The 24,353-nt window shown below is 40.9% G+C and overlaps 1 protein-coding gene across 2 annotated transcripts; it reads left to right on the forward strand.

Annotated features, from left to right (window-relative positions):
* Positions 1-97: 97 nt before the first annotated feature.
* RB195_010068 (uncharacterized protein) lies at positions 98-21,901 on the forward strand (the record flags this gene model as incomplete). Of its 2 annotated transcripts, none has more annotated exons than XM_064190905.1 (13): positions 98-202; positions 3,328-3,411; positions 3,501-3,533; positions 4,746-4,796; positions 8,674-8,763; positions 8,821-8,901; positions 8,958-9,050; positions 9,192-9,274; positions 9,573-9,678; positions 9,759-9,876; positions 14,332-14,411; positions 14,489-14,593; positions 21,800-21,901. In XM_064190905.1, 13 exons carry the CDS (start codon positions 98-100, stop codon positions 21,899-21,901), a joined length of 1,131 nt encoding a protein of 376 aa, XP_064048488.1. The 2 variants fall into 2 exon arrangements, with proteins under 2 accessions (XP_064048488.1, XP_064048489.1); XM_064190906.1 differs by having other exon boundaries at positions 110-202.
* Between the last annotated feature and the right edge of the window lie 2,452 nt (positions 21,902-24,353).

The following is a 24,353-nucleotide window of genomic DNA, read 5'->3' on the forward strand; positions in this document are numbered from 1 at the left end:
TTGTGAATTACCAACGATCTTCAGAATAAAAGACAATTGCTCTGCTTTCTTTTATTTCTTTATTTCAGCTTGCGGAGGATTCATTAGGAGTTTTTTTATGGTGGACACTATGAGCTCTTACACCAACAATACATCAGGTAGACGCCGCTTAATAACCAAAACAGATGCGGAGGAAAAAGCACTCGATAAAATATCTCGTGAGGTATGCGAGTTCGATGGTCCGATTTATACTATTTCATCTAGGTTGACGTATAAAGGTTCGAGGACATGTTTTTAAGAGATAAGTAACCAAGTTGTTATTTTCCACTAACGGTCTGACCTGTTTGATAATGTGAAAATAATGCCTTGTTCCGGGGCGAAGCTCTAACTGTTTCTTTTTTTCAAACGAAGTTGCGTCCTTTTCCTTATTCATTAATAATAACTTCGCTTTGTTCAGATTAGGCAGGAACTTACTAATTAAGTACATAGATGTGTTCTCTATTCATGCACATATTTCACGTCAGTATCAATGTTGAGGGTCAGTTTACCTTTTCTCAACAGATGCTTGACGATGACAGTCCTTTCCCTTCCAAGAAAATACTACTGAACTACTTTCTTTTAAGCATGGAGTAGAGTAGCTGACGAGAGAAGGGCATTTCTGTTCGAGTAATATTGAAAAACTTTGATGTCCATCGAAACTGACCCCACCGCTGACATTACTCAGACAATAATATTCCTACAAGAAATCGTATCTTTCTCCCCAGAACTAAATATTATATATATATATATATATATATATATATATATATATGCAGATGCATAAGCAGCTGGGCTCGAAGCGGTGCGGTTGAACGTAGCGGTTAGGATCGAGTGCGGATCCATACTACTATAAGTGCGATAGGGAGGACCCGGACCCTCCTAATGTGAAGGAGATCAAGTTCATGAGGTGCAGCTCAAATAATGAGGATCCATTTGCCAACTGTCGAAAAGTGAAGGGGGTCAGGTCCGTTCGTCAACTGTCCAAAAGTGAAGGGATTTGGAGCACTGGCTCCGACTATCGCTTCTATGCTTGCTACCACCGTTCATTATTGCTGTTCGCGATGGTCCCACTTCGATTACGACTGCTGTCTCCACCGCTCCGCTTCGAGCGCAACCGCCTACGCAATTGCTTCACTTCATTTTGACCAGACTATATCTAACTCCACCTTATCTCATAGTAGTAACTTACATTCACATCTGATGCCAAATCAAGTGGCGAAATGTTTGTAAGATAGCATGCGCCACAATTGCCAATTTTTCAAATTCGTGATGTGCTTCAAAGTTTAAAGGCATCACCCCACGAATCTGAGGTGGTGCAGATTTCAGGTGGAGTATTCGTATACAGGATGGGAGACTACGGAGAGGGGGGTGATTCCGTCTACTTCTTCCTAATTGCCGTAAAAAACGGCCTGGAAGATACGGCTTCATTCGTTTTGGCGCACCATTTTGTACAAGAGGTTCGATTGGAGCGCGAGAGTCTTGTGCGGCGCCGCATCTTCCGGGCCGTTTTTTACGGCAATTAGCAAGAAATGGACGGAGTCACCTCCCTTTCCGTATACGAATACTCCACCTGAAATCTGCACCACCTCAGACTCGTGGGGTGATGCATTTAAAGAGTTGGTAAGCGTTCGCCCAGATCTCGTTCACTTAGTTTTTTTTCATCAATACAGTGATTATTTCCTGCATTCATTTGCGAGAAAGGTTGATATCTATCCTTCGAAAAAAAAATGGAAGTAACAGTAGGACATGGAAGTTACACCCACCAGTTACCATCTTATCTATCTCATCTACCATTTTTTCGAAGTGAAGCAAACTCTTTTGTTGCTATTCGACTAGAAGTGTTTACTTTTTGATGTGACTTGTTGTTAGTCTGTGCTCTTCATGTTCACCACCATCATGTTGCTTTTCATTGAACGTAAGATCGTTTTGATCTAGTTCTGCGAACTCCTGCTCATTATAGAACATATCGTTTCTGCCAAGAAACACCATTATTTTCCTTAGGTTGTGTAATGTATTTATTATTAATTGACGCCAGTATATTAAAGGCATCACCCCAGGGTGGTACGGGTTTCAGGTGGATTACGTCTATACGTGATCATAGATTGTAGGGAAGATGGTGATTCCGTTTTTCTCTTCCTGTATCAGTGGAAGCGGACGACCCCGGAACGCTATTTCTTACGATGTCCTCTATTGCAGCGTGCTACCCTTGCCCCCTCCCCCTACCCCCGCCTGCTAGCCTGCGATTCGTTAAAAATCCATTCGGACGAATCACAGGTCTATGCAGGGCGCAATGGTTGCGCATCGCAGCAGAAGCCGTCATAAGAAACAGCATTACGGGATCGTCCGTTCCCACTGATATAAGGAGAAATGGATGGAATCACCTTGTTCCCCACAATCTGTGACCCCCATAGGCATAGCCCGCCTGAGCCCATAGGCATAGCCCGTAGCACTCCAGATTCGTAGGGTGATTCCTTTAATACATAAGCATTAGCGTACGCTAATTCTGTCTCGCGAGTGCGCTACAAACGTTAAATTTTGGGCTTGGTTTTGCTAACTCTCTTATATGTTCAGTTATTTCGCTCCAGCCTATGCAGTCATTCTTCAATGGAGCAATAAAATTGTAGCGAAGAGGTTGCCCACGCTGACGATGGAATTCTGAAAAATTTTAAGATGAAATACAATACTGATCGGCCAGTCTTACAGGATAATCAGATGATTGAGTTCGGACCCTATTTTCATATTTGTAAACGTGAAAGGATGAAGTGCACGATGTCCTTTGATCTTTATGGGGTCTGCGCCTGCGTTTTCAATTTCAACCTAGAATTGTTAGGTTTATGATCGTGTGTGCAGCCTTATAGTGACTTGCGGGGGCAACCCGACCTATCAAGTTGGTGTTTATCCTCAAATACAAGTCTATTGCCAAATTATGGACTCAAAGAGGATTAAGTTCTTAGTTGGGACTAGGGCGGATTCGAACCTGCGATCGTGAAACCACAGCGATCTTCCTCCCGACTGCGCTACGCCACCCCTTCGCGTTTTCGATAAAGATACTGCTTTTCGTTATTTGGGCGATCATCCTGCTGATGAATGTTGTTTCTTGGCATTATTAATAGCAAGAGTTGTATGGTATTGCAGAATGAATGCGTCGGATCAGCGAAACAGAAATCATACCAAAGATTACATGTCTTTGTTAAGTACCGCTGATTACGAAACTCTCAGGGAGTCCTTATTCAGTTTATAAAACATGTTGACTCTCACCATCTCTCCTTACTTTAAAAAAGATTTGTTGTTCATATTTGTTGATTATAGGCTGAAGCACGCATGCGTGTTAAACGTGAAACGCGTGAGCAAGCAAGACAGCACCGTTACACTCTCCTGGAAAAACGTGTCGAAGTAAGCTCTCTTATGCAAAAGCGGCTTTTTGTGTCATATTTTATTTTCTACTTGTTGATTCTTCTATATTATCGAGTCAAATACTTTAGGAGGATGCTCAGGTCTACCGTCAGGATGCTGCGGTATGTTTTGCGACTAAGTTTATCTCATATTTGCAAGTCTAATCTGAAATTTGTGGTTGTGGCATGCAGTTGTTCTGATATGCTAGATCCCTTCTGATGCACAACTCGCATAATTGGTATCAAATTCCTTCAGAAACTCTGTTGACTTCAGCAACATCGAACTCCAAGGTTTCAAGAAGAAGTTTTCAGTCCACACTCTCTTTTGATTCATAGTGATGTGGCCACGAATATAGCATCCGTTTTGTATTGTAATGGCTTTTTTTGCAGCTGCGTTAATGAAGAAACTGTCCTCATCTCTCATCGAACTTATCTCACAGGATCGAGAAGATTCACGAGCCGTTTTTTGCAGTACTTTTATACTCGCGTCAAAACGACATGAATCACGAGTGCACTTGCGGTGCATTTGCGTGCGCGCTGGGAACGGTGCGTGGAGGCAACAGTAGGAACTGAGTTGGGTCGCCATCTGCAGCGATGGGTGGTCCCAGCAAGGGTTTCACCGCGCTCCTAGCCGCTACACTCCACCGAAGTGTTTCGAGAGAAGCCGCGTACGCAACTGCGGACGTGCTTCATGTCGTTTTGACCCTACTATAGCTACATCTGTGGTACACCTGTCTCTGTCAGTGAGAGGGAAGAAGAGTCAGGAACCCAAAATTGTTTATATTTCTAATCATTGGGGCTTTGTATAGTCGGGTCAAAACGACATGAAACAGGGACAGTTGCGTAGGCGGTTGCGCACGAAGCGGGACGGTGGAGACAGTGGTTGGAATCGAGGTGGGACCATGGCGAATTGCAGAGATGGGTGGCGGTAGCGAGGATCCTTACACGATCCCAAACGCTACGCTCCACGGCGCTGCTCACGCACCTGTCCGCGCTTCATGTCGTTTTGACTCAACTTTATTTTATATATATATGTATATATATATATATACTAATATATATATATATATATATATATATATATATATATATATATATATATCTGTTAGCTGTTAGTTAGCTCTGCCACTAGTATAACTGTTCAAAATGGTGCTGACGATGCGAGACGGTTGTCGTATCTGAGATCAATTATTTAGATGACATCAAGCAAAGTTTCAGAAGGAAAAGTTGAGGTTTTTAATGTATAACAAAATGAATAATATCTTATTATTTATTGCGTTTTTTTTCTGCATGTCTGATAACATTTTTCGAAGCTTGTTTCTCTATAAATTGCAGTCAACTTCTAATGGTCTACAAAACTGCATCGACGGGACTGCCAAGCTGCAGGTGTGTATATACTAATCCTTTAGCTAATATCAAAACATTTTGGTAGTGACAGAAATGTGTGACACTGTGCATTGTGTTGTTTTACTTCTTTTAGTTCCGCCTCACTTGTTCATAACTGCTCCTCATTTTCGATATTGGTGTCAGAGTAGATGCAATGTCTTACGCAGCTTTTTTTAAGGACATTTTTCGTATACTAATATCTTTGAATTCGGGAAATCAACTGCTGCTTCTTCATTACTATTTATTCTCTTATGTTACATTCTTTCTTTTGAGGGTATCCACACCTTATAGTTTGCACGGCAACTCAACATTTGTCCTTTTCCCCAAAACTTGAATTTTCTTGGGTTAACATTTAGCATAGAAAGAAGAACTTATCCTGTGCTGTTGCAGTTCGTGAATGTAACATCTACTTTGCAGTGTGATGATCTTGAGACAGTATTTCCAATAATCTAATCTAATTTTGTTGAGAGATATTTAGCTTAATTTTTTAATTGTAATGCCGTAATTTGTTGCGTCATTTTGTACATTCTCAAGCACTCAGGCGGTGCAGGCCCTAAAAAAATTCACTCATACGGACCTGTAGGTGGCGACGGCTGTTTTCGCTCTAATTGCTTGTGGTTTCAGTACAATCGAGTCAAAATCACCTGAGGCCCGGTTCAGTTGTGCTGGAGACGCAGTGAAGCCAGCGGAGGCGATGGGACAAGTCAAGATGGGACATCTGCCAACTCTACTCGGATCCCAGAGCTAGCAGTGGTCATACCTTCGTTGGAGCTGCTGGCTTCAATTGCAGTCGCATGCGCTGCTGTGCCAAGTTTCCTGCCGTTTTGATCCAACTATGGCACCATAACGAAAAGTAATTGCTGTGTTTTATCATCTTAATCACCTTGGCTCCCGTTGATCTTCGAAATGACCGAGCGGGCGCCAATAATTCTTCCATTTGTCCTGTTCGCGTGCCAGAGCGCCCAAGTGGTTCCTTCTTTCGCGCGGGACACGAAGAGCATCATATTTTTTTTGAAGGACTTCGTGAAGAAATCTTGTCGGCGGTTTTCTGCGGTGCGTTTGATGTCGCGTGGTATCCAGTCGCTTACGGCTCTGGTCCAACGATTGTCGTTGAAGCGCATCACGTGTCCAGCCCACCTAATTTTGCTTTCCTTGGCATATGCGACGGCGTATCAAACCTTCAATCTCTGACGTAGGGGAGAACTTCGAATCCCGTGCCTCACTTGAGTGAAACGGGATACTCCTAGCATCACTCTCTCAATTGCGCGTTCAATGACGCTCACCGAGTTTTCTTCCTGCTTGCGAAATGCCCAGGTTTTCGAAGCATAGGTCAAACCACGAAGAACGAAGGTGTTGAATAAGTGAGCACAGAGCCGCATGTTCTTAGTCCTCTTCACTACATCCTCGATGCTCTTGAATGCTCCTCAAGCCGTTCGTCTCCTTCTGCCCATCCCGGGGGTCAGGTCGTTCATCATGTTCAATTCGCGAAACGTAGCTGGTGCATTCGGATATGTTCGTTCCGTTGATCATGAATGGGGTATCCGAGACCCATCCGTTGAGCATGAACATTGTCTTTTGCAGATTCAGCTGAAGACCGATGCATCGACATGTTTCGTCAAACTCGCTCAGCATTCGTTCCGCTTGGGTGATGCTAGGCGTTATCGGTACGATGTCATCAGCAAAGCGCAAATGGTGTAGCTGCCGACCATCAACCTTCACTCACATGTCGTCCCATTCCAACTTTCGCATTGCGTTCTCGAGGGTGGCTGTGAATATTTTGGGTGAAATTGTATCACCCTGTCTTCACGTCAATGATGATATTCTCGTTGAGTGGCTAAATTCTGGTCCCGAAGTTACTGCACAACTCTCGAAGTACCTTTATGTACTAAGTATGGACGCCAGTATGTCCTAGACTTCAAGACCGCTTCCGTCTCAGCTGACTCGAAGGCTTTCTTCAAGTCGATGAAGGTGAGACAGAGCGGCATCTTGTACTCTCGTGATACCTCGATGAGTTTCGAAACAGTGTGAATGTGGTCAATCGTGCTGAATCTTTTTCGAAACCCTGCTTGCTCACATGGCTGTCCTTCATCCAAGGCTTTTTCAATCCTATTAAGGATTACTCTTGTAAAGAGCTTGTAGATGACGGACACTAAGCAGATTGGGCGATAGTTGCCGATATCAAGTGGACCTCCCTTTTTATACAACAACACGGTCTTGCTGGTTTTCCACTGTTTAGGAACCTTGCATTCCGACAGGTAACGTGTGAAGAGCCTCGCCAGGGTGTTGATGATTACTGGCGGAAGGCTCTTCAGGTGTTCTGGTCTTATTCTGTCGGGACCAGGTGCCGCACTATTTCTTACGGACATGATGACATGTCGTATTTCGGACGGGAGAACCTCTGGAATGACATGTACGTCTTCCCTCAGATGGTGAGGAGGCAAGTGGACATGGCTTTCGAAGAGATCAGAGTAGAAGTCGTAGATGATTTTCTCCATTCCCCTCCTTGATGCAATGGTTGTTCCCTTCGGGTTCCGGAGAGCAGTCATCCTTGTCTTGCGACTGGCGAAGTCTTGACGGGCTTAGCGGATGCTTTTCTCCGCCTCTGCAGCTTCAGCCAGCACTTCTGCTCTTTTCTCTTTAAGGTCTTCCTTTATCGCCACTCTGCAGAGCCTTGCGAGCTCGGACGTGAGTTCTTGGTTCCCTGCAGTTCGTGCTGCTCCACGCTGGCGTATCAGCTCAAAAGTTTCAAGAGACAAGCGTCTCTTGGTAGTTTAGAAAATCTCAGCCTTCTTCGTGCAGTCGTGAAGGTGTTCAACGAGCTGTATATCTCGTCGATGTTGTCCATTGCGGAATCTTCCCAAAAACCGGCTAGCGCAGCGATGAGACCAGAGTTAATGATAACTCTGGGATTTCGATTTTCGGTAGCATACATGACTCCTGCAACCCCGTCTTTCCTGGCGCTACTGTACCAAGCTTTCCTCCGGAATCAGGAGACTCTTTTCTATTACCCCATGGGCAGGTTGCAAGCCTCTAGTCCCATGAGTTTTTGAGAGAACTTTGCGTTCTCCCGGAGTGGACATGTGGAGCTTTTTTTGTTGGAGACGACTTCAAACCGCCTCCCTTGCACCTCCCAGTCACTTGATTGTAGGCTTTTGGCGGGACGGACGTGTGGGGTACAAGGATCCTATGACTCAATCCTGGCTAAGCAGAAACAGGGAGTTCATACTCTGAATCCACCTGCGTCTCTTGGCAAACACAAGGTCGCTTTTGGTCCAGGAGTAGCCCCCTATCCGCCACCGCCACGGAAACGCGCCACTTAGCCTTGCGACTAACCGGCTGTGAGGAAGATCCGTGGGCTGTGTTTTATAAAGCGGAGTAAGGTCATTCTATACAAAGAAATGAATTTGTTCTCAGTTTCAAAACTTTTAGTTAACTTTACTGACTCTCTCAGCTTCTCTGATCTTTCAATTCGTTTGGAACAAAGTCTCTTAGTTGCAGATCGGGAGCCTCTCCAGTAGTTTCTTAGTTTCCGTACCTAGCCAAACACTTATAAATGTTATTTGCCTTTTTGTAGTATATTACTTGTTGCGAAGAGCTTCTGTTAACGTATTACCCAACCGGTACCCTTCTTTTTTGTCCTCGAACACAACCACAACCATGCTTTCTGGTCCGTTCTTGGAAGGACCTTTCGACAGTTCTTGCTAATCGTAATATCTTCTCACTAGTTATATACGCAAATGAACCGTGTGTGTTCTATTTGGGGTGCTCACTCCAAAAGAGATTGAGGTAGAATGTGTGCTGAAATGCGTTTTCGTGTTTTGAAGTACTTTTCAAACTCAGTTATTCAACAACAGTCAGCTTGTGATATTTTTTTAAGGACAAGGTCGTGGAGTTGGAAGACCGATTTCAACAAGCAATGTTCCTTTATTCTCAACTAGACAATGAAAAATCGTCTTTATTATACGAGGTTGGCGTCTTTTCTTCCGATAGGGCTTGCTCAAGTCTATCAGTTCAAATGTTATAGGTGGACTTGTTGAAAGACGAACTAGAGGAGAAAGAAGTTTTACTCCTGCAATCCAACCGAGAATATCGCGACATTAGCAGTGTAATCTTTACAATTTTTTTTTGTAATGAGGTCTAAAATTTGATTTGGTTCATTAGGAAGTCAAGTTGTTAAAAAGGACAATTGAAGCAATGAATGCCACACAACACAATCTAAAAGCAGAAATCGCGCAACGTGATCATTTGATTCAAGTGAGTTTAATTTTTCCTTGTAAAAGTTCTAGAGAGAAGTAGAAAATTTCGCGAATATTCACCTTATGTATTGTGTTGAAGAACCGCTATCTCCAAGAATCATACCGAATATATGAGAAAATGAATCTTTTTTTTTCTCAGGAAAACGGGCTCGTTTTGGTGGAGCAGGAGGTGGATGAAGCATCCCAAGTGTCCGTAGATAGCAGCGGATCCTCTATCAGCATGTGGGATATTCAAACCTATTTTATGTTGGAAATAGAAATCTTAAAAAATTGTTTGGACATGTGTTGCGCAACAAAGTAGTTCGGTACGGAGAAAGTATGTCTTCTCTTTATATATTCTTTTCTTCATTCCAGCTTTCCTTTAAAACATATGTTGCCTCTTCAGGTGTGGTTCCTGTGGTATTTTTTTGTGGCCACTTACGTGAACATGTAAATTCAGAGATCAACAAATTTTATTTACTGTTTCAATATTTCTATAGTAACAATCCTCTGTCTTTTTCTTCAGAAGAGAGATTTTCAGAAAACCTGGACCATTGTTGTTTTCCGCTGAAACAATCAAGCTCGTAGAACGTGCAGTGCCGGGTTCATCAAGTCTCGACCAAAAAGTTCGGAAACTTGTTGACACGGTTTGTTTTATTTTTTTAGAGTCAGCTTTGGTTAATGTAGTGAGATCAAATTAACCGCAATTTGTTTTCGATCTTTTCAGAATAAGAAAATGCGAAAAGATTATGAGGAGATGGAGCAATCCATTTATAATCAGCGAGTATCGCGTGCCAATCATCAAGCAAGTGTCGCTGGCCATGGCCTTTCCGACGAAGTAAATAGTAAGTTTTCTTCTCCGCTACTGTTCAGTGATCTTTACAAGTAATAAATTTCGAACATTAGTAAGAAAATAAGGGAGCCATGTCAAAGGAGGACTGGCGCTTTTTAAATTTCTCAACTTTCAACGTAGAACAAGAAATTCGTATTGTTCACATAACTGTGAATGGATGATAATCTTTTACTAACAGATACACCGCTTAGAACGACGTATGAGGATAAGTTTAGTGAGTTTTATGGCTATATTTGTTGTGTTTGTTTTCTGTTTCAGCTCCTTGGTTTTGTGGTTGGACCTGTTCGTACTGCACCGAAGATAGGTTCATAGAGTTTAGAATTACCGTTGCGCGTGGCTTTTAGTGCTGGTTTTTCACACTTTCTTCTTCGGCTTCTGTTACAGACTGTTTTCTTTTTCTTGGAAGAAAATTTCTATCTGTACTAATGTCGGAAGTTACACTTTCGTATGAAAAACACCCTTAAATCTGCATCAGTGTTATAAGATTTTATTTTCATGTCTTGAAGGGCGCCTAAACAATGAACAGCCGATATTCATTCTTTTGACAGAAACAGTAAAAAAAATGCACCACCAATTTTCTTCCTTCTTCTCAGGGCACTCGAAAATTCAATCAAGACAATCAAGAACCGTAGCGTATCTGAGATTTTTCTTTCGCGTAGTGGAAACTCTCTCACTTGCTTCTTGAAATTTGGTTGCTATTTAGTACGAACTTTGCCGTCGAAAATGACGCGCTTTTCGAAATTAACCTTGATAGATGACAGTTCAACCTAATTTTACTGAAGTTCAAGAGCAACCATCAGTTAATCAATTTTGAAGGTGATATGGTTTGCTATCAAATTTTCTTCGGCATCTCGTTTTGTTGCCGACATTACTCACCGCAAGCTAATCGTATGAGTCTTCCATGGAAAGCGAAACGTTGACTTTGCACTGCGAATTTACAGTACAGCGACAACAAACATTCTGATCGCTCACTATGAGCTATCGAGGTTCGGGAAAAAAGAATTTAGAACCATTCATATTTACAAGCATATTCTCCGATTCATTTGTATGAAATTCTATATTATCCTTTCCATGTTACGCAGGAGATATAATGCTTTCATTTTCTTCTTTGTTTCTATAGATTTATAATTCTGACTAGGAGGGTGTACTTTAGGATTTTGGGCTACTGCTAATCCTCGACAGTTTAATGATAAATAAATATTAGGTTCCGAAAACGCAAATATATTGAAGGTTTATGCTTCTTTTTTGCAGACATTCGTACTTCTTTGAACGCTTTGTCCAGACTTCTTATGAAATTTTTCGATAGTAATTACTGTTACCTTCTTTGTTTTCTCCATATTTATCTGTTTAATAGAAGGCGGGAAGACCGAGGAAGACCAAACGATGAATACTTGACGAAAGGGTGAAACAAACTTAGAGGGGATCCCAAATGCTCCTCTAATAAAACTTGACAGATTCTGGGTTTTTAAAATTTTCTGATTCCAGCTTGAGGCGATTTAACATTTCTGAAATATCTTTTGCGAGCGATTTGGTGACCATTGTTGATTACTCATGAACCTAGTGGGGCGAAAACGAGTTCCGCTTATTTGCCTGCACAATTATCAGCCCGTTATTGAGGGAGTTTTCCAATACCTTTTCCCCCTTTAGAATTGGTTGTCACCTGCAGATTACGGTCTAAATTCATTAATTTCCATCATTTCCTTCTGGTGTACAGTAGTAGTATAGAATAGTACAGTACACATGTTTTTTTTTTCTTCGGAAATATGGGTTTATTATTGACGTAAGTTTATCACTGAATGATAAGTTTGTTTCCTAGTTGTTTGAAGCACACCTAATACTACACTTGAACTCCTAGGTAGCTATGGATTGTTTTGAGTTGTAAAGTGTGTTGAAACAAAACAGAGTTGAATTCTTGACGTAGGTTTATCCGATCATGTAGGGGATTTCCCCGATATCGTGACAATCCAATAGAGATCACTAGACAACAACAGCATAAAGAGCGAGAAAAAACTCCCTAAAAAATTGATGTTTCCTGTAGCTTAACTCATTATCTTCGTGCATCGGAAGCTAAGAAAATTAGAGTAACTTCAAGCTCTTTGGAGGTTTGACTACCTATTACATACATATCTTTGCAGTCATTTCTGCCACGTTATGTCTCTTAGTAACACGATTTTCAAGTCTATTCTATGTGTTATTTCTACCGTTTGTTCCACCATATAAGAATTTTCTATGTCCTTGTCTTAGCGCGCTGTTTCTTACATCTTTTTCCGACTTCTGTTGTTTCGTAAACGCAGCTTTCTTCGTCTTCTACCTCCTCTGTTAGACGATGAAAGAAATATTGAGCATAAATAGGGTTTCCTTCATTTTTCAATTTTTTCCAAAATATTTTGTTTACTTCCATTGATGAGATTGTGTTGACTCTTAGCAAGCAAATCTTAGCATATTAGACAGAGAGAAGTTTCAGATTTTTGAATTCTTAGTGCATGTTCTAATTGTTTTCTAATGGAAAGGTTTTCTTCCCTGTCTCGTTTTTAATTCCAGAGTCTCTTTTTCTCCTTCCCCAAAATTTAAATTTCATGCTTGTCTTTGAGTTGTTGTTAGAAAATATTCGTGCATCAGTGGCCATCGACTGTTTTGTGAAAGCGTATTTGTGCTCATTACGCGCAAGCTAATATGATAGCTGTTTGTTTTCACGTTTTTTTTCTTACAACTGCAATTCAAATTAGCATCGTGATTCGAGTTAGAATCTTTGTTATTTCTGCGCATCATTGCTTCAGTTGGCTCACTGGGTGGATTCTTGTTCTTCTCAGAGGAAGTTGTTATTCCGGATTTGATGCTGTCGCGAAATTTTTGATGTAAAAAAAAGCTGGATTGCCTAACTTCTTCTTTGCGAACATATTCTGTGCAGTTTTTTTTGGTGAAGTTAAAAATGATGTTATCTTCGAAACGTAGAAGTCTGACTTTCTTGGAATGTTACCATAATGTTTGCAAACTTGCCGGTAATAAATGTGAAGTGAAAGCCAAGACTGGTAACCCTCTTCATCACGACTAATGTCGTCACCTTCGTCAGAGCCTGGATAGTCAGAACATTTATAACATATCCTCCCAAATGCCTCGTCCAGAACATCTTCCATAATGTATTTCACCCGAAACCAGAAACCAGAAGAGCCCAATTCGTTGTGAATACCTAGGTAGCCGCGTTGTAGTGATGTTAGCAGACCTCCGTGTGATGGGATCGCTCCACTGATAATAGTTAGTGCAAACCTCATATGAGCCGCAAATTTAAACCGACAAAAGCCTTGATGCAAATTCAGCTCTGGTCACGGCTATGCACTCTTTATCCTATTCATCTTTGGACCTTTAGCGCTTATCCAAAACGCCTCCGAAGCTCTGCGAACCACAATTTCGGCAGGATAATGAAAACTATGCAGAAAAGAGCATTTTTATGATATTGTCTGCGATGATCTCATCGTTATTCGACTGTCATCCCATTTGGACGTCCCTTCATTCGAACAGAATGTGGTCTCTCTGTTTTGGTAATGTATTGTTCCCAACATGTTTGGCACGAAATTAAACAGACCACACCAGAAGCAACGCATTAGCCATCTTGGCCAGGTGGGAATACTATGCATTCTGGAATTAGGCAGAAGCGAGAGTGCATTTTGTTTCGAATTAACTGCTTCTTGAGATTTGTGTTAGATACTTTCACATCTCTCACTTGGTCCTTGAGACTGCACCTTGCCAAACCAGCCGGTATCACCCAAGTAGCGGGACGGGTAATAAAAGGCAAACAGAAATTTCAACTTTCATACCATTTTCATTCCATCAACTCATCCGCTGTGGCACAATAACACCTGGCCTATGCGGTACATTAGCAAATGTGTAAGTGAGCGTCTTTGCGAGTTTGTAATAAGGCCTATTCGCTTAGCTAAGATGCGGTGTGTCTAATGGCTTCAAATATCATACTTAACTGCCTTTTTTTCGAAGGAAATCTTCTTGCTGTTAACATTGTGGCAATTTATTGGCAAAACACTGCTGTGTGGCGTAATTTGCGTGAGTTGATTCTAATTCAAATGTTTCTAGAACGTTTCGCAACAGCTGCGTGATTTACGAAGCTGCTGAGTTTCAAGCTTTTTACTGGAGATCATACGTTTTATATAATCATGCATTATTACCTTTGGATTCAGCTCTTCTTTCAAAGGAGTCGACTCTGTTATCCAATGTGGTTTTCGTTGAACATTGGCAATTTCTGTTCCTATCGTAGGCTGAAATTACTTTCCGCTTCCACTAGTTGCTTTCAGTAGTACATTGCTTGTTCAAAGTTGCTGTCGTCGTTCGAGGGACTCTTCTTTGTTTTCTCGGATACTCCGAGATTTTGTGTTCTATTTATTGTAGCTGTTTAAGATGGTGGACATTGGGTGGTGAAACTTGAATGTTTTAATTGCAGAAGAGGCTGCGAAGCAGTTGGCTGAGCTCAAGTTCAAGCTACAAGAAGCCGAACGCGAGAATACCAATCATCAAGGCAATGTGAGCATATTACTTGTTTGAATTTTTTCAGCTATGACTCAAAAAATCCCATCTTATTTCTATGTTATTGATTGCAGATCATTCGAGTCGAAGGCCAGTTGAAACGATTTAAAGCGAATGCTGAAGCACTTGAAAAGGAGCTGGACGAAGTCAAGACACAGAACCGGCAGCTCAAAAAAGAGGTAACCACCCTAAGACAACTATCTAATTTTCTCCGCGTGTATTGCTAAAACAGGGAAGTGATTCGATTTTATGTGGTCGATGTACCATAGAAAATTGTGTCACAGTCTTTTCTCACTCTTATATTTCAGATATCTGCTAAGCTAATCATAAGGCTAACTCTTGTCCTTTTGCTAATTGTTTCGCTGTAGCGAAATCGTACTATAATAACGTTGCTGTCACGTTAAAAAGTTTCTATAGCATTTAAAATTCGTTATCCTTATCTTATTCACATTAGCGGAAACAGGCATAACTTTTTTGTGTTTTTGTGGTCGACAATGAATTGGCTTTGACTTAATTGTAGTTCCATTTGCCTGGCATGCCTTTCTTTTCAGGCATTTGTGCTTAATGAAAGCTAAATACACACGTCTACCCCATTAGTGCATTATGTTGTTACTCATTTTGTTGCATAGTGTTCATAGAAATGCAGGTGAATAATCTGCAAGAATGCTTCTCAACTATAGGGTTGGGGAAGTGATCATACTGAATCCTTGGAAATAAACTTGCTGCCTACTCTCAAGAAGTATTGATGCATTTCGCATACGTCTCACCGTTATTTGTGTTATTGTTAGTTGATTTGGTCTAAGAATTCATGATTGAAAACGCACCTTACAGCGCTAGTGAGCAGAGCTAATTGGGTTGAGTAATTATATTATAGTGTAGAAATTGATTGTTGTCTTGAAATAATTTTTAAAAAGAATCCAAGGATCAAAGTAAGAGCCATCAGAATAATTGCATTTCCGAAATTTTCAGTGACCTTTGCGCTTATTTTCCCATTTCAGAACTAAATGATGCAATGCGTAGATTAAGGTAAAGATGAAGGTCACAAAAATAGTTTATCAACTGCACATCTAGTCACTTCTTTCTAGAAGATTCTCTGCCCTTCCGATAAGCTTTTTATAACCAACTCTGATAAGATGTCAGATGTTTAAAAGCGTGGTAGTCTGTGAGCGATACGCCGGTAAGTTGTTTAACTCGATGCTCCCGGTGACGCTGCTGTGAATCGTGAAACGGGGCTCGGTTAGGGAACAACTGATGAGTGCAGTGGAAGACAATGAGCTTCCTGGGATCTTCAATTTTGTGGAAGCGTTCATTTGTCTCGCTTTCTGTGGTTGTTTTAAGCTCTACGATACTTCGTTACGTTAGTAGATTTTAGTGTTGCAAAAAATTGTATTTAGCAACGTTGAATTCGAATTCAACAAAATCTTTTGCATAGTTTTTCTGATTATCTAATTCGTTCAAAATAACTGACACGCATTCATTAGTTTTGCGCGGACCTGCCTACTGACTATAGTGTTTCGAACCTTTCATTTTGGAGTACATGTCAACATCAACTGACCTTTTCGAACCTCCATCAATGGGAAAGAATGGGAGGACATTATTGAACTCATTGAAGATAAATTTCTAAGAAATGCCCGAAACTATTATTTGTACAGTTCTTCTCGTTTCTTTTGATTCTTTGTTTTCTCCCTTTTATGCTGCATTTCCGACTTGTTTGAACTATTTGAAATAAACCGCAAAGAAGCCTACCCTTCCTTCTATCATTTCGACCTTATGACAGCCGGATACATTTTGGCACAAATTCTGTTTCTTGGAAATTTTGTTTCGCACGAGTGCATTGAGTCGAATGCACTACTGTGAGAAAAGGAACTCTTTTTCATTTGGCCTTTTTATTTCGTTTACCATCTTAGCATCTTTTCGCTGCTTTTCTTCTCTAACTTGGTGTTAAGTTGAGATTTTTATCACAAGAATTGACAGGAAATGTGTTCTTTTCCAAAATATTTTAGCAAACTAATTTTTCGCATCTAGGGGTTTTACTCTTCACTTCTTCACGTTTAGGAAACCATATTCACCTTCGTTTAAAGGCATCACCCAACGAAACTGGGGCGGTCCGTTCCTTTCTCTCTAATTGCCGTAAAAAACGGCCCGGAAGGAATCACCCTCCTCACCATAACCTGCGACCCCGTATAGGTATTATCCACCTGAAACCCGCACACCCCAGATTCGTGAGGTGATGCCTTTAATGTAGTTGCAGGACGAATTTGCATGTGCATTTCGCTAAATATGGAAGACGCATTTCTCTGTCGTTGTAGTTTTTGTCCTACTACTGGATGATACTGTGAACGCAGATTGATCTGCTATCCACTAGTTTTCGTATCTATTTCTTAGAAATTCTCGTTTTACCTTAGTCTCAAAAATAACCCTTATCTTGAGATCTGACCTGAAAGCTCATGTTACAATCCTATACCTTTCTCCTCTTTTTTTGAGCGGGCAACTAGCTAATTCAAGACGTAGCTGTTTGTTTAGCAGAGTTTCCACCGGAATGGGCAGCGATCCTTTGAATTCACTGTACTTTTTAAACTAATGCATGCTCGTTGAGGTAATTGCTGAAAGTATTATACAAATAAAAAACAATTGAAATGTCAGGAAAAAAAACGTCACGCACTTGCGCACCGGGCTGATTGTAAACCTCGTTACCCGATTTCTTTTGTCAAGTCATTCAAGGATTAACCTCCTTGTCATTAGGCTCTCTGAGTGTTTTTGCTCTTTGACGAAAGAATTTGCCGCAACCTGTAAAAGATTCAGGATAAGCGCGAGAATAGTCTCTTTAAATAATTATGTAGAAATTCCAGATTTAGCTCGATGTGCATGTGTGTAATTATGTCCTTTCTTTTCTGTAACATGATGTGAACTAAATGAAGTAGCATTTTGTGGAATCCATTATTATTAAGGATACTATGTAATATTCTTCATCTTCTCTAGTATAAACAGCACCAATTTTTCGATTTTTGCATTTCAGTTCTTGAATAAGCACTGACCAAACGATCAGCGTAGCTACAGGAAAATGTTGGACATCGTAGTATCTGAGTGATTACTTGGGCTCGTTATATTTAGCGGAGTATGGTAAAGTGTAACGCTTCAGGATGAGGCCGTTTTCAGTTTCTTTTTGCTCCGATTTTGAGATTTAGCTTTCGAAACTAAATTGTTACTATAAGAATAATTTTTTTTACCGAACTTAGTGGTGTTCGAGTATTGATTTTTAATTGGACATTACTAAGTTCTGGGCAAATTTGCTCGAGTTATTCTAGTAGAATATTCTAAAAAATAGAAAAGCAGTAAAAGTCAGGTTCATCTTTCTCATTACTTCTGGGAGTCTATCTCGCTGAGCCTGCATTTATTGTCGATTCTCCTTGTGATCCATTCCTAGACGGAACACCTACAATAAGATATGAAAGAACTGAGTGAAGAGGGCGATATTTTTGTTTTACAATCGAGCAAAAGCACAAATATAGTTGACTTGTCGTTGCGCATCGTCGCCACAACTGCGAGAAACTGCAGTTCATCACACCCTTTTAGAAGTGTGACCATCGAACTTCTGATAAGCGATGTTTGAGTAAAGAAGCGATTGTAGTTTTTCGCAACTTCTGCATTAAATGCCAGGCAGTAGGGTAAATATGAGTTCCCATTTGTCGTTTTGTGGCGAGCTTTTTAGTTTTCAATTCTTCAACTCCATACATCTATGTTATATGCTTCTCAATAGAAATTACTCATAGAAAATTCGATTCTCAGCCATCTGTTCATTAAAAGCTCCTATTGGTTGTATATTTTTTTAGGTTCGAAGAGCATTTTCCATGCGCTCTGTGATATTTTTGTATATTGAGCGAAAAAAGTTCATTTTTTTTCTTTCAACCCATAGACTCGTGACTAAGCTTGGAGCTCTCATATCTTACCTGTACTTGTACGTGCTTAGAGTCCTAATATGCATGCATTTATTCCATATGTACAACCACTATATTCCTACTTAAAAACCGAGCTTCAGTACAAAACTTCTTACTGCCACAATGATTGGAAGTAGAAAGTAAGAAATTTCCCCTTTTTTATTTCAAAATCGCAAAGTTTAGCGTGCTCTTCGTTTAAAAATATCTCCGAGATGAGGTTGTTGAAGAGTCGTTGTTTTTGAAGTCTTTAAAGATTATGGAAGCTTAGAATAATCCCAGTACTACGTGACCGCTAATATAGGTCCAAAACAGACAAAGAGCAAACATTACGAATTACGTGGAATACTAGGAAGATCGTTCCGGTGCATTGATCTTACCCGAAAATAAGAGCTTATTCTTCCCGTGCAGTTAGCAGTGAGATGAAAAACAACTTACTCCTTTCATGCTTGGCACCAATTGTCGTAGGAACCAACCATACGGTTATTCTTCATTTCATAGGATTTCAGCTTTCTGTTTGGGGGTATTCACTCCTTAATTGAAACACTTTCACTTAATCCATCAAGTTAAGCGTGCTCTGGTGTGGTTAGAAAATATGATGCTAGTATGCATTTATTTCATTCTGAAGGACGGATGTTGTTCGTGCAAAAATGAGTTCATCTCAAGAACAACTCTTTTATTCGTCCTTTAAGTCTGCAGCAAAATGTAAGATAGGGTGTGCGGATTCTTAAATTTTTCTTGTTCTTTTAGTTTCCTCATGGCTAAATGATTTAAATGATGCACGAAACTGATGATGTTTTGATATATTTGATATCTTCGATGAGGAGGAAAAGATGAGGTTCTGAGCGTAGATCATGAGTATGAGGGTGATTACGCTCCATTCCTTTTAATTGTATTGAAGGATGGCGTGAGGAACGGCTTTCGCGATCGATTTTTCCTACGAAGCCCCTAGTAACGTGCCAAATCTGCGATTGCCAACATACGCCCCGCGTCTGCCGTGGATCAGGAGAGATAGCGTCAGCAGCTCATCGATTATCCGCTAGTTGGCAAACCTGTCAGATACGTCTGAGAGCGTAGAAGATGTGTTTCAAGGTGCTTCGTAGGAGAATTTGATTGCCAATGCCGCAGGTGTGGGTAATAGGGAGAATTGAACGTGATCCCACTCTTACTCGTGATCCACGTCTTCAATCCTATTGTTTTGTGGAGAGATTTCAACATTAACAGTTTCGTGGTACTTGCTTTATAGTAAGCTGAGTCACATTTTGAGACTACTTCCTGCAAAGCATCAGTGCACATACGTCTCTACAACAGTTTTCCGGTTTTTGTTTTGAAGCCACCACTACACTATTTTTCGCTATCCTATAAATTGTCACAATTTCGCATTGAAACCTTAGACTTTGCAACATATTGTTGTCAAATTTGGTTAGAAACGATTTTTGCTGCAGAACATCTTTTGACAGCAACAAATTAAAGCTTTATAACTGTAAAGCAGATATATAGGGGTGATGCAACGCAGTCGGTCAGCGGTTCTGCTGTGGCTGTCGAAATCCGGCGAGAAAAATCTGATGTTCCTCGTATCCTTCGCGAAAAAAGAAGCCATAGCGCAACCTCTGTAGGTTATCGACAGACAGTCTCTCGAGCAACTCAACTGCATGTGATTCAGTTAGAGCAGAAACTTTGGTACCCTCTTTTGACTACGAAAACTGGGTTTTTCGGCAGAAAATAGTAGTCGGATGCTGATGCCTGGGCTAAATGTCGCTTCTTAATTATTTCTCTGTTCAGATTCTTCGAAAAGCATCTTTTCTTCGCTTCTTGTCACTGTCTCTTGGTTCTTTTAATTCGTAGTTGTAATAAAAAGACCGATTTCAATAAGCTCTTTCCTGAATCTTTACAGTGCTTTAGATGAACTCGACATGCATAGCTCACTCCTTAAAATTGCTTGAGGCGGGTATAGCGCAGTCGGTTAGGGGTTCCGTTGTCTGCACAGTCGATCGAGCGTTCGAATCCGCTCTGGTGCAAACCAAACCTTTCTTTCCTCCGGGGTCGATAAGTTGGTACCAGACTTGTCTGTTAGGATAAAACATTGACTTGACTTATCGGCTAGCCCCCGCAAGACATTGTAAAGGCCAGTCAACTTTCTTTTTCGTAAAGCTCGAACGATTTTGTTGAGGTGGCGCATCCCAAGTGTATTGAAACGGCAGAGACTTTATACCTTATCCTTTTAGAGTGGGTGTATAATTACAGCCTATAGCTCTTCTCGCAGTTTTTCGACACTGTTTGCATCATATTACAAGAATCACAAGGAAGATAGAGGAGTGAGGTGGCGCATGTCCAGTTTTTCGCGTTCAAGCCGCCTGTGACCGCAGTAATGAATGTTCGTCACCCTTTCTTGTCGCCGTCAGTTGAGAGATTTTGTTCCCATTGAATTATCTACATCTTCTGTAAACAATTGTTGGGCTTTTAATATGTTAAATTGCTTTGCGGGGTGTTTTATGCTCGGCGCAGGTTAATATAAAAATTTCTTTTTTTTTTGTTGCATTATGATTTCATTACTGTTATTCATCGGGTAACCAGGCTCACTAATCGTTCATTGATTAATTTGAATTGGTCTGCTCTTACTGTTTTCTATTGTTTGTCTCGATTTTTTCATCATTTAGAGGTACCGTCTACAAATATTCCTCTACAACAATAAGAGAAGAGTGGTATGCAACTTCGAAATCTATTCCGAACCACCAATCGTTCCGACATACTAATGTTAGGAATTAATCTTAAAAATTGGAGAGGAAAATTAGTAATCATAGATAGGAAGAGGACATAAATTAAAGGCAGCATATCACATCATATCTTCATAGTAATGGGAGAGAAAGCATCGGTAACCACTGACTTTCGGCGCGCCCATAGACAAGGCGCTTTAGCTGGTCTTGCATAAACAGTGCGGTTAGGTGCCTCGTAGGAGGATTCGATGCCACAAGGCGTTTCCTACGCTGTTTTCTCTTTCATTGGACAATTAGGGGAATTGAGCGCAATCTCCTCGCGACCAACGTCCCAACCATATCCATTTATAAAGAGAATTATTGTTTATGCATCATATCTATTCCACCCTCAATTTCGTTTTATGCTGATTCTGTCTAGTTTCTTTCTCTTTTTTTTTTGAAATGGTCATAACGTAAGAACAAGGCATTCTTTGTTACTTCAATAGCCTTGTAGGGGGAACATCTGGTTTGCTTTAGCTGAATGAGACGTATGATATTTCTCTTCTGTTATTGTTGAAACAAAGCTTCCACAAAAGAATCGCTTTATTTTTTTTTTTGAAGACGTCTATCGAGAAATATGTGTAGTAATGTACACGACGCGTACCCAGTACTCGATGAATTACATCAGTTTTCGTTTCATCCTCCTAATTTCATCTAGCTGATCTCATAGACAAATGAACAATATGAATAATTTTTGCAGCTTCGTGACAAGGAGAACGCCTTAGATGAGCAAAAGGAAACGAACAAACATCTACAGAGTCGCCTGGAGAAGTACCGGAACCAGAGAGCACGCCCTCTATGAAGCGAGATCGTTCTGAATTGCAAAATGTGTGCTCACCGCTAGTGTTTGGCTTCTAGGCGTTGAATAGGGACGTTTATCGCTTTTTGTGATAGTGTGTCTTGTCGCCGGATACCCTCGAATAGTGCTCAGTGCTTTATTGATTCCCTAGGCATAATTCACCTATATTTCCAATATCGTTTTCATGTCCTCTTAGCATTTCGTCTGCTAGAGCTATGTTATGTGGCGCTTCGCTCGCACATTTCACAAAACCATCATCGCAATGGCGACTCCAAGCCTCCGTGCCTTTGCAAAGTGCATTTCGTTTGTCTAGCTCAGCATCTACTTCAAAATCCTGATGCTTAGTTCATAGTCCCACATAAGAAAAAAAAAACCGCATTCTTACATTGTGTACAGCAACGTGACCGCATTGCAATAAATCGTTCATTTGTTCCTAATCGATTTTTCCTTTGCTGATTTCGCTTCATCATGAGCATCGCTTCAATTCTAGAAATGAAGTAACTCACCCTTCGTCCCTGGAAACATGAGGATTACGGTGCTGAGCGCCCAAGAGGATGGTCTGTAAATGGAATTAAGCGTAAAATCCAAAAACAAATTTCGGAGAGAGGCGGGTACTCGTGCAGACACGCTATGAGTTACAGTAATCCAAAATCTTGTTTAAACAGTGACGTAAACAACAGATTTTGTGCGTGTCGACATAGGACACACAGAAGACGGAGATACAGTATAAGTGATTTCTTAGGAAGTAGTTTGTGAATTGTAAGGAAACACGTCCTCTTTTCTTTTGATGCTGCCTAGAAAATGTAGGCTAAGAAAGAAGTCTTGATTGTTTGACTTCCATTTATGAGATGTAGTTGGTATCCTTCACGTGTGAAAGACATAGCGTTCCTTTCTTACTTTTTTCTTTCCTAACCTCATTCAGAAGGGTTTTTATTATGTGTGAGAATGCCATATGTAGGAACATTATCACTTTGACTTTGGTTTCAATTTTTGAGTACTATGGTAGCGGGAGGGGGTGTAAGGGTTGGTGTAGCTCAGCTGGTGAGAGGTTCCGTCGGTCGATGGTTCGAAACCGCACTAGACTCAATAAAGCCTTTCATGCCTCTGGAATTGTTAAATTGGCACCAAACGTTTCAGGAGGATAAAAACATTGAGTTCCTACGTCAGGCCCCCGCGTTGTACAGGCTATTCACGCGTTCTCAAACCTTGGACGATTCTGAATTGACATGAACGCACTGGAGTATCTCAAGCGAATAGATTCACAACAAACACTTCTTTCTTTCTAGAAGCAGGTAGGTTATGAGTTTCTTCACCACGAATTCCGCAGAAGTAGGGGGTCCTTACTGCCGCTGTTAGTATTGTTTGTCAGTTCTAATTCATGTAATCACAAAATCAAAAAAAGAGGACGACACTGATGAGGGCAAACAAAGCATTGCCGTGGGTGCAGAGGCAGGACATGCTTTCCGCGCCTAGCCTTCTATGAAGTGTTACAACTATGGTAGGGTCAAAGCGACATGGAGTGCGGTGCAGTGGAGCGTAGCGGTTAGAATCTAGGGGGACCCTTGCTAGCACCATTTCTCGCTGTAGTTCACGATGGTCCCACCTCGACTCCAACATCTATCTCCAACGCGCCACCTGGAGCGCATCCGCTTACTCAACTGCACCGTGCTTCATGTCCTTTTCACCCCAGTATACATAGGGTTCGTTTACGTTTCGATGATAGATATACCGGATAGCAACGACTAGTAGCTAGTCCACTACCAGTAATTTGTGATTTAAAAGATGTTGGATATGCAGATTTCGGGAAGCAAAATGACTAAATTTAGGTTGTCCACTATCGACTGACTGTAAATCCGGATCGATTGTCGTCGACTAAATCGATCCGGATTTATCTTCGATTGATACGTTGATACCTAATCGACTTCGTGCTGCATTCTTGCATGGACTGATATTCCGCGGTTCGTTTCAGAAGTAACTGCACACTTTTCCTTGGGCAGCTCGTTCGTGCATTTGAAAGTCGCCTTCTTTGGCGTTGAAAAAATCAAGATTCCCAGAATGCTTGAAGCGGTCATACTTTGTGTGATCCAATATGCAGCTTGATTGCTACTTCGTTATGCTCAAAGTCTCTCCATTTCTTTACATTCATCATCAGCTTGGGAAAAGTTATTGTTGAAATATTCAAATATCTGATCTAAAGTGCAGAAATTGGGAAATTCTTTTTCTCACAATTTATGCAGAAAGAACTTCAATTTAGCTCCACGGCGAGGATTTTTCCATTGTTTCATGATAGGAAGAACAGAATCTGCCAGTTTCTCATTAATTGTGCCAATATGTTAATTGTGTGCATTCCTAGGGAATTTCTGCTTTCTAAACATTAACGCGGTGTTATTACTGACATACACATGGATGGACACTTATTTTTTGCACACATTCATTCTTCCGAGAAGAGGGCGTG

Source organism: Necator americanus, chromosome III (genome assembly GCF_031761385.1).
Source record: "Necator americanus strain Aroian chromosome III, whole genome shotgun sequence".
Classification (NCBI taxonomy): Eukaryota; Metazoa; Nematoda; class Chromadorea; order Rhabditida; family Ancylostomatidae; genus Necator; species Necator americanus.